Raw genomic sequence first — 13,553 nt, 5'->3', positions numbered from 1 at the left:
CGGATTTTCAACAGCAAGCTCTATCTGTTAAAGCGAAAGTTCATCTTATCTTCTAAGAGAGAACGCACTAACAGGCAAGCACCCTTCTTTCTATATTTTTCTTTTACTTGACTTAAATTGTTGCTGTTTAAAAGAGATTTGCCAGATTGATCGGTTTTTGACATCTCACTGGGGAGCCGTAACTTCTCTCTGCTACGCACTAATTAATAGCTTATCTCTGTTTTTGTTGCAAAAAGCTGTCCTGGATTTGCATTCTAAAGATACACACAGAAGAGGGATTTCTATTCCAGATTTTTATTTTGAAAAATATTATACTGTTTTGAGACTACTCTCTTTTTGGTCTATTTTATTTTGACGAATCTGTTTCTTGACGATTGCCATTAATTGCTTCGATCCTGGGAACTGCATTTTGTTTACTTAACTATTGGAGAGATAAGGCTGTCTGCTCTGTTTATACTGTGATGTCACCAAGTTTGGAGTATTAACCCAATTGTTGCTGAAATAAGAAGTGGTTTTCCTATATTTTTCTTTTAAAATGGCAATTAAGAAAGTGGCTGAGAATCTGGAAATAACTATGTTTCAGAGAATAATGAATGAGATTGAGATAACGAAAATTGAATTGAGTAAAATGAAGCAGGAGATTAAAGATATAAGGGTCCCTGTGAGAGAGGTGACCCTGGAAGGGGTCCCTGTGAGAGAGGAGACCCCGGAGATTGGAATAGGGGTCCCTGTGAGAGAGGAGACCCTGGAGACTGGAATAGGGGTCCCTGTGAGAGAGGAGATCCCGGAGATTGGAACAAACGTGGAACAGGAACAAGATTTGGAGTCTATGGACTTTAGAAATAAAATCTATTGTTTGGAACTTAATGTTATCTCTGAAGAAATTAATGAAGATTCTAGAGATAAAGTTATCAATGGCATGGATTATCTTCTGGACTGGAATGATGTGATGGAGCCCAATATAGAGAAAATCTATGGAATTAACTGCAGCCATGTGACAATGGAAAAACTTTTAAGAGATGACCCAGTGTATTTTGAAAAAAAGAACAGAGATATGATTTTACAGCAGTATTTCAGCAACTTATTCAGAATGGATGGCAAGAAAATATTTGGGATAGAGGTAATTCCCATCAGACTCTTATTATATGACTATGGCTTTGACAGCAAGATTATTATGGAATACTGATAATGGAAGATTGGATATTGAAATTACTGGACTTAACAAGACTACTGAAGATGGAAGATGGAAAATGGAACTAATAGAGATAATAGAACAATGGCTACTGAAATTACTGAACCTAACAGATTCTGATGTGATGGATTAATTGAAATGTTTATTTTGACTATGGTTATGACAATAAGATTATCATAATTAGTAATGAGATGGATTAATCGATATGCTTATCTGGAAAAAAAAATTGATAGATATATTTCTTAAAGAATTGAAACCTCTCTTTGACTTTTTGTGGAAAGAATAAAGTAATGTTTATGAGATTTGATGATTAAGTAAGATAACTACTGGAGGAAAGTGATTTTATAATATGACTTAAGAGACAGGATTGCTATATATTATAGACTTATAACTGATTTGATCTTTGACAAATGGGAAGTCAATATTTTACTCTTTATTTTTTATTTTTATTTTTTTTTTCTTCTTTTCTTTTTTTCTTTTTGTTTAACTATTTTTGATTTTGTTTTTTGTCTTTGAATGTTTTATGATTTTGTCTTGTATGTTTTATGAAAATCTGAATAAAAATTATTGAAAAAAAAAAAAAAAACATGTCGTTTATGAATCGGGCCCATTGCATTTTGAGAACTCTTACCAAGGGACACTATAAAAGGGGGAAAATCCGATGCATCCGTGTGAATAGTTTCAAGAATAAGACATTTTTATAGATTATCGGAAAGGTATTTAAATTACTGAGAATAATTCCCCACAGCTATTGGACATAGGACAAATTGAACTAAAAGTGCTTGAAAAGAGGCTTAGTTCTATCAATCCAAAAGGAACACAAACCAAATTCAATAGCACAACATTTGTATCAACAACCTGTTTCACCGACTCTCTGCAAGTGGTAGAAATAATCCTTGCTTTTTTCTATAAGGCCATATAATGTCTTCACATCATTTTGTGTGGTGATGCTGGTTTTTGGGATTGATTATGGTTACAAGCAGCCTGAAGATAACTGCTGTTCATGACATGCAAGTAGTGTGGGATTTTGATATCTCTAAATGAGATTTTCCTTAATGAGGCGGCACACTAATTGCAGACTGTAGTGTTTGTAAAACTGAGCTTTGAACGTCTGCTGGATGGCTGAAGGAGTATACATGCTTCCTTCACAAATTATGGGTTGTGGTTCTGACTTTCCAAAAGGTGCATTCTGGTTAATTTGGATCCCTTTTGGCTTTGAATAGCATCTCAAACCCACTCTTTGAATAGCATCTCAAACCCTGACTCGCCTCATTGCTTCATCTCACATGTCTGTTGCACTAGAGCTGAGGGACCATTTTACCAAAGCAATGCTACATAACAGGTATGATAGTGATAACATGGATGCCTAGCCACTATTTCTTTCATTCCCAGGGGTGTTGTTCAGTTATTTAATGCTGTTGGGAAGCATCAAAGAAATGTTGATGAGAAGGTGAAAGAAGCAGGGAGTTCAGAAAGAAAACGGACAAAATTGATCTCGTCTGTTTCAAAGAGAGACTTTATCAATGTACTGAGAGGAATGGAAGGGGGACGAATGGAGGGAAATGCTACCGGGAAGTCCTTAAAAAGCAAACAGGTAGGTCTGGCTCCTTGGAGCATTTTTTCTTTGCCTCAAAAAATTATGGAACTTCTTCATTGCCAGTCAGATCACTGTTTCAATGTTGGGCAAAGGTTTGGAACCTATATCCCATAGCTGTTGCTCCTGATTTATAGGCTTTTAGAGTTGGAAGGGACCTTAGAGATCATCTAGTCCAATTTCCTGCTCAGTGCAGGATTCTACAACTGTGACATTCCTGACTGATGACAGTCCAACCTGGATACCCCCAGTGAAGGAGAGCCTACCACTTCCTAAGGTAGTCTATTCCACTCTTGTACAGCTCTCACATTTGGAAGGTTCTCCTAGTGTTTCCCTAAATATAGTCCTCATACGGTTCACATTTTCAGCAGAGTCCAGCCTGTGTCAACCACTCTTCTCTTATTATGGAGAACAGTTGGTGGGCCATTGATCTGACTCAGTAGGACTGTTTACATTCTGAGTATTAAGACTGCCAGAAGCTTGAAATGACAAGTTTAGGGTGAGATAATTGTCTTGTAAAATGTTATCCTTGCTATGTGTCTTCTGGTACTTATCATTTATGTGGTGGAATTCTGAACGGCATGATTTTGGGACTGACCCCAGAAAGACTATTGTTTACACTGATTTGAATTGGAAAGGAGCTTTATTTGCAGTGTTCCAGTTTTCTTTTCATTAAACGTTCTGTGGAGTTACCTGTGTCCCAGCCTAGTTGCAGGGTTGTTGCTGACACTGAATTCCTTCCAAGAGAATTCTGTTTTTAAAAAGTCGTTCAAGGACAAAGCCATTGGATCAGTTGGATTAGAAAGGAACAGGACTCGGGGTTTCAGGATCTAGAATTTCAGAAGCAGCATGTTTATAATGCATGTTTGCATTCATGCTTGAACTTTGTGCTCGGTAGTGGGTGGAATACTCTTGGCCCCAAGCCATTGGAGCTAACTAAGCACTTTCCTGTGCCAGCAAGAAATACTTTAATCAGTTGGGAGACAACAGTTTGTCATGTGTTCTTTGTTTAGTGTGCTTTCGGGAAGCATGCCGAAACACTCCATGGCATGAAGAACCCTCTGAATTTCATGCAAGTGTACGATTAAAGTATTTTAAAAATTCGTTGGGTAATAAGAATAAGTGACACTGTCGCCAAGTGTTCCGTTTCTTCTTAAATCTGTCCGACTTGCTTGATTTCAAAGGCTGGGAAAATTAGAATAGTAAACTTAATGTTGTAATAGACGCTCTCTGCTAGCAGGGCTACTGTTTGTAATCTGTTGGTACACACAAAGTTAAAACTGGCTCACAGGGCGTGTGGCATAGCTAACGCTGTGGTCAGAGTTGGTTCTTTGGTTGCCGACAGAGCAGGAAGGGTCGTAGCTCAGTGGCAGAGCATCTGCTTTGCATGCAGAAGGTTCCACACTCAGTCCTGAGGTAGGACTGGGAATGTACCCAATCTGGAATCCTGGAGAGCCTCTGCCAGTCAGCAGAAACAATACTGGGCTGGATGGGCCACTGGGTTGACTCATATGAAGCAGCTTCCTGTGTTCTCGTCATTCAAAATCCCTGAGTCTGCTTAGGTTGGCAGACCTGAGGCTTTGTGGAAATAAGGGGGAGGGGGTGACACAAAACAAATGAGTATAGCCCCACAAAGCTATACCAAGAAGAATGAAACCCAAGCAATTGTGTTATATAGAAGGTTGGGGGGCTGGCCAGGCTCCCATATGGGAACTAACCCAAGGAGGATCTTGGCCCTCTTTAGCCTGGGGTATTTGTGGAATGAATGAGAACAAACTCCTCTCTTGTAAAGTGTGTGTATGTGTGTGCAGATTGAATGTGGGTTAAATGGAGACCAAGCACAAATTGGCAGCATATGCAGATATACTGTCTACCTTATAGATACTGTATACATTATTTAGTTAATTGCATCACTGCCAACCTAGTCTGACCAGGCAATACACATCCTACCTGCAAAAGTGGTGCTAGTCAATGAAGATGTGTTGTTTCCATGGGGTTGAAAGGTCCTGGTTGTCCTTTTCTTCTTTTGTCCCCCCCTCCCGATAAAAACTCTGAGGTGGAGTGTTGGTTCTCCCCTCCCCATGTAGGTATTTTAGAAAACCAATTTTGGATGCCAGATGTTTTTCTCAGCTTTCCAAACCTAACATCTGATCTCTCCCCCCCCCTCTGTTGAATGATGTTATGTAAAGATGGATTGGGTGGGGAGGGGTTCATGAAATCTTGGATTTTAGATTTTACACATTTTAGGGAAAACTTTCCCTTTTGGTAATGTCTTAATCATTGAGGATCTGCTTCGCTCTGTCTTCCCTAGTTTGATTTCCTGCACCTTTTTGAATTCTAAATCTCCACCCACTATTCCACCCACTTTTGGGGGCTTTTGCCATGCAGCTCTTGGTCAAAGCTGCCTTAGGTTTGGGTTTTGTTCTCACCCTTCACCTTTTAAAGAAATAAATTTAACACGGGAATCAAAATGTTCAACATCAGGCAGATATTTGACCTCTGAACACAAATATTTGTTGGAGGGGGTATTTCTGGGACATGCCTGTTAAGCTTTCCTTCCTTGTGGATTACTGCGGCCTTTATGTGACAAGTAGTCTGTTAACATACCTAAACTCTGAGTGGAACCATGAAGGATAGAATTCATATGGGTGGCTCCAGGGTAATTAGTTTGCAATGAAGAGATACTGTTGCAGTGGGTTAATAGTGGTGGTGGTGGGGTTATAAAGCTGGATTGTGGCTGTAGGTTAGGAAGTAGCTGCCAGAGAGAGGTGAGGGACAAGAAATCTCCCTCATATGATGTCAGAATTGTGTGCATTTTTGTGCAGTGCCATATGTATACACCACCTGGTGCCCTTTTGTCAGTGTGGGATGCCCATGAATGCATGGATATTAGGTTTCTAAACTGCTTTGAGCATATCCCTTTATTTTTAACCTGGCAAGTCCAACACTGAAAACCGTGGTGAGAAAAGTATAAAATGTGTGCTTGAGCACAAGCAGGAAAAAAGTTCTTAACCTGCAGTGTGTGTTTGCTCATAAGGCCTACATAGAATCGCATGAACTGGGTTGGACTTGCTCTGTTTCAAGGTATGATCAGCAGCTGCTGCCAACACAAGAGTTCAGACCACAATGTGTATTTCAAGGAGCTGTAGAATAGGCAGAGTAGAGAGACAAAATAAATACTTTCTTTCTTCATGGTGAGGGCTTCTGAGTGATCTATGTCTGATCTGAACTAGCCCGATAGATCTCTTCTCTGCAACTATTGAATATTGACGCCTATCATTTGGCTTCAAAGTGGCACAGACAATCCTTGGAGAATGGAGCATGCTATAATGCAGAGTTTTTCAATTTTGGGTCCTTAGATGATGTTGGATTACAACTCCCATCATCTCCAGCCAGTTTAGGCAATGGTTTAAGGATGATGGAGTTGTTGTCCAGCAACATCTGGGGACCCAACATTGCAGAAGGCTGCTTTAGTGGAAACCTCCACATAAACAGGATGTAAAGCAGTTAGACATTTGCCTCTTTTAAATTGTCATTTTTTTCTTTGGTGGAATTTAGTGGCACATTATGAGAAAGGTTTGTGGTACATCCTCTTTGATGTTTTGTGACTTGGGTTTTTTTAAATCTACTAATTCCTCTAACATTTTCAGAGTTCTGCAACTGTTTAAGATGCAAGGCAGATCTACATATGCAGCAGAATGAAGTGGCAAAGTAGTGAAGTTTACCACTTCCCTACATAATGCTTCCCAATATAAAATGCTATGGAGATGGAAAACCAGCATTTTGGGGAGAGAGTGTGCCCCCCCAAATACTTATAATAGTCTTATCATACCAACTAATTTTGCTGCTTGTGTAGATCCATGCTTCTTCATGTTCACCAGCTGAGTCTTCCTGTACAGCTGCAATGAGGTTCCATGCTGTGTTGTTTCAAGACTTGTTCATACTACTTTAAAAACTGTAGCTCTTTCTGCAGATTTTGTGTGCTCAGATGGGAGTAATTATTTTTTTGAACTGGATCCAAGGACTTTGCCTTTCATATCATTAATGGTTTATCAAAGCACTTTTTGATCCGTGCTGAACCTGCTGACTTTTAGATTTTTTTTCCCTCCAAGGTACATCATGCTTGTTTCTGGGTAGGATCTTGTGGCCTCTCCCCCTTCCCATCCTCCTTATCTGGGAAGCTTGCTTGGAGAAGAAGGCTGAATTGGTTTGCGTAGTGCCATTTAGGGTATAGCAGCGGTGAGAGATTTGTATTTTGAGAGTGTTGAGTTCAGTTATTCTGAGCATGGCCTCCTACAGTAGTGTTAGATTGAGACACAATGTGTGACTTAAGTCCACTGATTGCAGTGGGTCTACTCAAAGTGTATCTTAGTTGGATATCACCTGATATTTAATTTCACATTTTCCCCCTCCATTGTCCAGTGTAGGGTCAGCCACCCTTGCCAGGAATCCCAGCACTGCCTTAGGCGTGAGTGCAGAGAGCACTAAGATACACATTTCTGGGAGAGTGGGGATGAGAGACATTATGGATTGGGGGTGGGTTGGGGGAAAGGATGCAGGAAATTGGCAGTGAGAAAACAAAAGTGTCAGGTTGTATGTGTGCCAAGGAAAAGGGTAGTATTGATATCTACTCTGCCCCTCTTCAGCCGAGAGTCTCCCTCACCACGGTCTAGACTCATTCTCCCTTATTCGTTGCAATACAGCCCCTCTGAAATGTGTAAAAGCCTGTCCTCTTGCCCTCTTTGCTTCTGTAGTTGAGTGTGTGTGTGTCTGTGTGTGCACTCTTCTGTGCTTTTTAAAAAAAATGTTTTGAGGGAGTGTGGAGAAGAAACCCCCAGAGATCCAAATGATTATTTTGCAAAAGTGGAGATTACATGTTTTCACGCAAACGCCTCATGCATCTCTGAGCCTCTATTGTAAGAACTGTAGCTGCTTGTCTGCATACCTGAGTCTCCCTCTGCTATTATAATATATGGGCTATGGTGATGTTTGGAACTTATTAAGCAGTCTGAAAGACAGGACTAAATTGTGGAAACTTGTAACAGAAAAAAGCATATTAAATTATAGTGGTGATAAATCAGTTACTACATGACCTGTTTTTATGCATGTGTTCATACGTAATGTATGACCTTAAATTAACAACCAGTACTATTCATTATGTTGTCATATTTTGCAAGGGGAACTCTGGTTGTTACCTTATTTTCCCCAGGCATTCCTGGCAAGCTAGTTTTTAACAAGGCAGTGTCTAAAACAGTACAGGGAGGGGTATTCTGGAACAACCTGCGATACACATCTTTTGATCTTGTACGTGCATTATGCACAGACATCCAAAATATCTAATCCAGTTAGGACTGCTTTATTGAACTCTAGAAACATTTTTTTTAATTTTGACTTTACGTTATTAAATCAGCACCTTTCTTTATTCCCGTGATCATGAATGTCTTGAAGGTTCTCTCACCTGTGCTCATTCTCTCAGTTAGGTTCTCTTCCTACCCCTCCCAGCTGTCTTTTTCATTGAAGTTGACAATGGCATCATTCAGATCTTTGTTTAGTCAATTTGTTGTGGACTAATGTCACAATAATAAATTGTAACTGAATGAACTGGAAACTTCCTGAACTGTTAGGTGTCTTTTGAATGCCATTTCTAAAAACACATTGGCTGTGTTTGAGCAGACTGGTAAACTACATTTTTTCATTACAGGAACAAGGCTAGGTGAGCATCATGACATGCTGTGGCTGCAGGGGAGCTGTGAATCACTGCAGCCTGTGGCTAGTCTTAATTATGGTTTCTCTGAAACTAGTCAGCTTCATAAACTTCCTCCTGGAGGAGGAAGGGGGTGGCACATGAGCCCAAAGATTGCCTAGGCTTATTCCTGTAATGATAAACCATAGCTTATCATTATGACTGAATGCAGCCAATGACTGAATACAATACTATTCAAATTAGTCAGTTTCAAACTTTTTTTTAACAGTTGTAACCTAATTAAATCCTTTACAAAATGGGGAAGGGGTATTAGGACTGTAGTGCTGGCCTGTGCCTCCAGTGTTATGCATGGCACTGGCTGTACCCCCTGAACATCCACATTGGCTTGGATGTCCAGGGGCAGCGGCAGCAGCACAGGCCCACTGCCCTCTTCTCTAGACAGTGATCCATGTAACATGTAAGATCTGAATCTGGCTGTTTCTCCGGTGAAACATGAGTGGTAAACCAAGAACAGACCTTGATGCAGTCCTGCAGCTGAAGCCCATGATGCAAACCCATCATGCAGTCCTGCAGCTGAAGATGAGCTGGTCTGGTGCAGGCCGGAAGGGACACCTCCTGGGAACTAAGGCTGCCTTGAATGCCTCTGGAGAATAGCAAGTTATAAATGTAATAAATACAATGGGGAAGGGGTGTTCTTTTTCTGTCTGGGCTTCCTTGATCTGGGAAGGCTGCTATTTGTATTCATAAAATCACTTTTACAGGAATACCCCGCTATACGGACCTACACTTAACGTACACTCACTTTTACGGACATACTCCATACTCCACCATGCCCCTGTTTGCTTCATACTTATGGACACTTAACAGTGCGTGGGGGTGGAAATAGACGCGATCGCGCCACCGCAAATCAGCTGGGAGTTGCGATCAGCTGAGAGGCGCGGCAGCGCAGCAGCAGAGGCTTTAGCGCGGGGCTTTGAGGTTCCGCATGAAGGGGAGGTAAAAAAAGTTTTAAAAGGTAGTGCTTCACTTTAAGGACATTTTCGGTTTACGTACTCGCTCTGGTCCCATTGAGTACGTTAATGCGAGGTATTCTTGTATACCACTTTTTGGCCTCCAAGGTGGTTTACAAAATTAAAGCAAATAATGAGAAAAAACAATACAAACATTAAAGGAAGCCTTTAGAAAAACATCACAGTTGGTTGAGAATTAAAATGCATCAAAGGCTTGGTGGAGTTGACCCCCCTCCAAAAAAACCCAACCCAACCCCTGGTTCCAAATGGACCCTGTCTCACATCCCAGTCAGATGTACATCAAAAGCAAGGTCTCTGAAGATTAATCTCTCTTACTTCCCTGGTGCTTTCAGAGTTGCATATGTCTGCTTTCATGACACATTGCACCCAGTAGCGTCCTGTTCCTTTGCAGCAGCCAGCCTGCTATGATCCTGGCCTCATTTTTAACCACAACACCACCAATAGGCAATGCACTTTGGGACACAGTTTTTATTTATATAGAGAGAGGGTGCTTTGTTTAGCTACCATCTTAAGACCAACTTGGAAAGATCATAGAGGCTTTGAAATTCATTCGCAAAGCGCAGTCCGAGCTTTCTATATGGTCTATATCACATTTTAGGAATTGGTACAGAACAGCCAGGATTTGGCAGGCTCTTCTCCAGGGAGGCCAAGGGCTAAGCTAACATAAAAATGGATTCTTTCCAACAGACGGTCTGATTTTTCCAGGTCACGATTAAGATGTTCAGCAAAGCATTATGCCTTCATTAACCCAAGCTGGCTCATGGAGAATTTAGACACTAGCACTGCCAGTCTCAACTGGCTCTGCAAATATTCCCCTAATAAGAATGCATTCTAAAAAGAGAGAGAGAATTTTACACAGAATCTTGGGCTATTGAAAACATCTCAAGTTTAGTGATGCAGATGTAAGTTGATATTCTTTTTCATGGAACAACGAAGCCCTTCTAATTGTATATATTTGAGAACATAGAATTCCAGGAGTGGCTCAGCGCTGAACACTGTTGGGTCACATGAAAACTATCTGGCAATGTTCCAAATTTCATGGAGCCGTAGGACTGAAAAGGATAATAAGGAGCCTACTTTAGGGCAGAAATGCAGGCCTGTCCAGATTATTTACAGATGCAGTTTGCACTTGTTTGCTCATCTGTGAATGAATAACAATTGCCTGTTAGCAAACAACATGAGTGGTAACATGAAAGCCACTGTTGCTGCTAGTGCAAGACCCCTGGTCTTAACCATGTCTACTTGGAAGTGACTTCATGCATGCTAATTTCTACTGTCATTTTTGTTGCTCAAAGCAAAGTTCTATAGGTTATTTTCTTTGAAATAATTCTCATTTATTCCAGAAGGAATTGACTCCCCAGTGTAGGTTTAGGATTGCAGCCATAAGACAGTAGATGTCCTAAGACTTCCAGAATAATATATATCATATATTTTATCTGTCTGCTTCCTTTTTAAATGTGTATTGTGCCAAGCTTAGTTTTGAAAAAGGATTACTCGTGCCTTTGTTCCAGAAACAAAGATTCATAAATTTGCTTGCTGTGATGAATCTCAGCCCTTCTCCTAAGCTTGGCATGGCAGGAGCAGACACCTCACATTGTACTTCCTAAGACCTGTGTTAGAGCCCACTTCAAGGGCCTGTGTTGATCAATCTCAGCCATCTCCCAGTCATTGGGGAGGGTGAGGTTCAGTGCCTTGCCGGCTACAAATTTTGACTTTTTAGCAAGATTAGCACTACAATATGTGAATTTGAAATATAGCAGAGTGTGCTGTGTGCGCCCACAAATACACACATGCAAAGATCATACCTTTAGAACCAGAATACACTTAGATTTGATGGAAGAACATAACACTGTCTTGCTGAATCAGACCCAAGATCCATTTAATCTAAAATGCCCCAGATCCCAAGCCCCCTTCCCCCAGTTTGCCCCCCTTCTGTTTGTAGAGATATGATGCCTCTGAACATACAGGTTCTATGTAGATGTCTTTACTAATAACCATAACCTGCCTACTGTTTGACTAAATACCCCTTGGAAGAATTTCCAGGGGTGAACATTTATCTTTCAGGCAGGTTTGAATCTGGGTAGCTCTCATTTGGCTATAAAGCATTAAATAGTTGTGAGCGAGAAGAAAAAGGTGAACAGAACCAAGTACATGGGAAAATGTGTCACCTCTGTTATACCCATATCTAAACGACCTTCATGAAGTATAATGTCAATCCTTCCCCTGCCCCCTTCACATTTATCTTGCAGCACTTTGATTTTTTTCAATCAGAATTATTTTGGATATGGAATTCCTCACTTTAATATAGGTTGAAGCTACTTTGCACTTGTGAATTTAACCTCTTTGGACTTTAGACTTGAGAACTCAGTTGTAAGCAAGTTCAACGGAAGAAACCTGGGAGTAAGCAGGGTTGCACCCAGAGGCATGAAGTCTCCTTTAATTGTGGTATCCACGTGTATGATACTTTAGCTTCAGTAATTCATAAGAAGAGCGCTGTCAGATTAGGCGAAAAGGCTCTCTAGTCCGGCATCCAGTTTCATACCGTGGCCAACCAGATACATATGGAAAGCACCACAAGCAAGAGATGAGCACAATATCCCCCTCCCAAGTTTCCTACGCTGCCTCTGATCCTAGAGGAATTATATGACCTTCACTAGAAGCTATTGATATCCTCTCTGCATTTGTCTAAGTCGGTGCTGGACTTAATCTTGCAGGAACTTAATCCTTGGCAAAGTCAATCTGAAGAATTTATCCACATCACTGCAACAAAACCCAAATGAGGCTGTAAAATATTGGGTGTGTGTGGAGAGGTTGCCTTCCTTGGGTGGTCCTCCGGCAAGACTCAGAATGAAAACCCTGTAATTCCACAACTCTGTGGCTAATTAAGCCAGGACAAACACAACACTTGCTGTGTGCTGAAGATGAAGCTGTCCAGGGTAGAATGGAGACCAGGTGCTGTAAACAGTGCTTTGTAGTGTTTGCTTATTGGGAATGCTTTCCAGCAGCTGCAACAGACCCTGCTGATTAGGACCTGCTGATGGGACTGTTGGTGATCAATTGTGTACATCATTTTTCACATTTGTGCTTTGAAGCCCTTATAACTAATGTGTGCTCTTTCTAGTTGCTACTTAGGTTTTGTTCTGAGGTGACAGTGGATAAGGTAACGATGATTCCATCGTTCCTCCACACAATTATAAAGTCTACAGAGGTTTATTTTCACCTGGTTGAAGGGTTTTTTTTAAAAATGATTTATCACTTTGCTTAAATCTAAATACATTCTGCATATTACTAGAACGACAATGCCCTTTTAAGGCTGCTAGAGGAATTTTGTTTCTCCTCCATAGAAAATCTAAATGCAAAACCAAAGTTACCACAAGAAAGAAATGGTCATCTTTAATATTCTTCATTTTAGGGCCTTGGGATATAGAATGCTCCCTATTATGGCAATGCAGCAAAGCCACAATGGCTTAAAAATGAAGCAAGTTCAAATCCAAACACCATTATGGAATACCTGAACATTATATTGATACTGATTTCAACTGAGCAATATTTGTGTCAGTTGCCTATTTTTTTACTGAGAGGGGGGAAAACGCCAAGTTATTTGTTCCTCACATGCAAAATATGTGGTTACCTACATATGTAGACTGGAAGGAAAAAATAAGTTTTCCATTAAATCTTATTTTGCTGTGCAGGGGAGATGTGCTATGTAGCTGGCAAAGCCATGTTCCTTTCAATCTCAGCCCCACTGATTCATAGGGAACTAAATTTTAAACTAGCTATTCAAGCTTGTAGCCCTTGCATTTCACCATCCTTAGTCTATAGTATTCCCTCCATGTCCCAGCTGCTGTCTTTGCCCATCAGAAACTCAATTTGTTGTTCTATCCAAAGACTGTTCATGCAATCAAAACGTAAAGGGGGGGAAAGTGGTGGAAGTTCCCTTGTGCTGTGGTTTGGAAACCTCAGTGACAGCAGTAGAATTCCTAGGTATATTCTCAGCTCTGAAGTTTGGCCGCAATCCTGTACAAGGCAGAA

General features: G+C 40.7%; 1 protein-coding gene across 1 annotated transcript in view; it reads left to right on the top strand.

The window, feature by feature from the left end:
- RRP15 (ribosomal RNA processing 15 homolog) overlaps positions 1-13,553 on the top strand; it is a 44,289-nt gene that overhangs the window by 17,220 nt on the left and 13,516 nt on the right. The window contains exon 4 of the mRNA XM_061625182.1: positions 2,585-2,786. Coding sequence (XP_061481166.1) covers positions 2,585-2,786 — 202 coding nt within the window. The remainder of the gene's footprint in view (positions 1-2,584; positions 2,787-13,553) is intronic.

This window comes from Rhineura floridana, chromosome 4, assembly GCF_030035675.1.
Source record: "Rhineura floridana isolate rRhiFlo1 chromosome 4, rRhiFlo1.hap2, whole genome shotgun sequence".
Lineage (NCBI taxonomy): Eukaryota > Metazoa > Chordata > Lepidosauria > Squamata > Rhineuridae > Rhineura > Rhineura floridana.
Note: the sequence above shows the minus strand (reverse complement) of the source record. Positions and strands in the feature narration are given on the sequence as shown.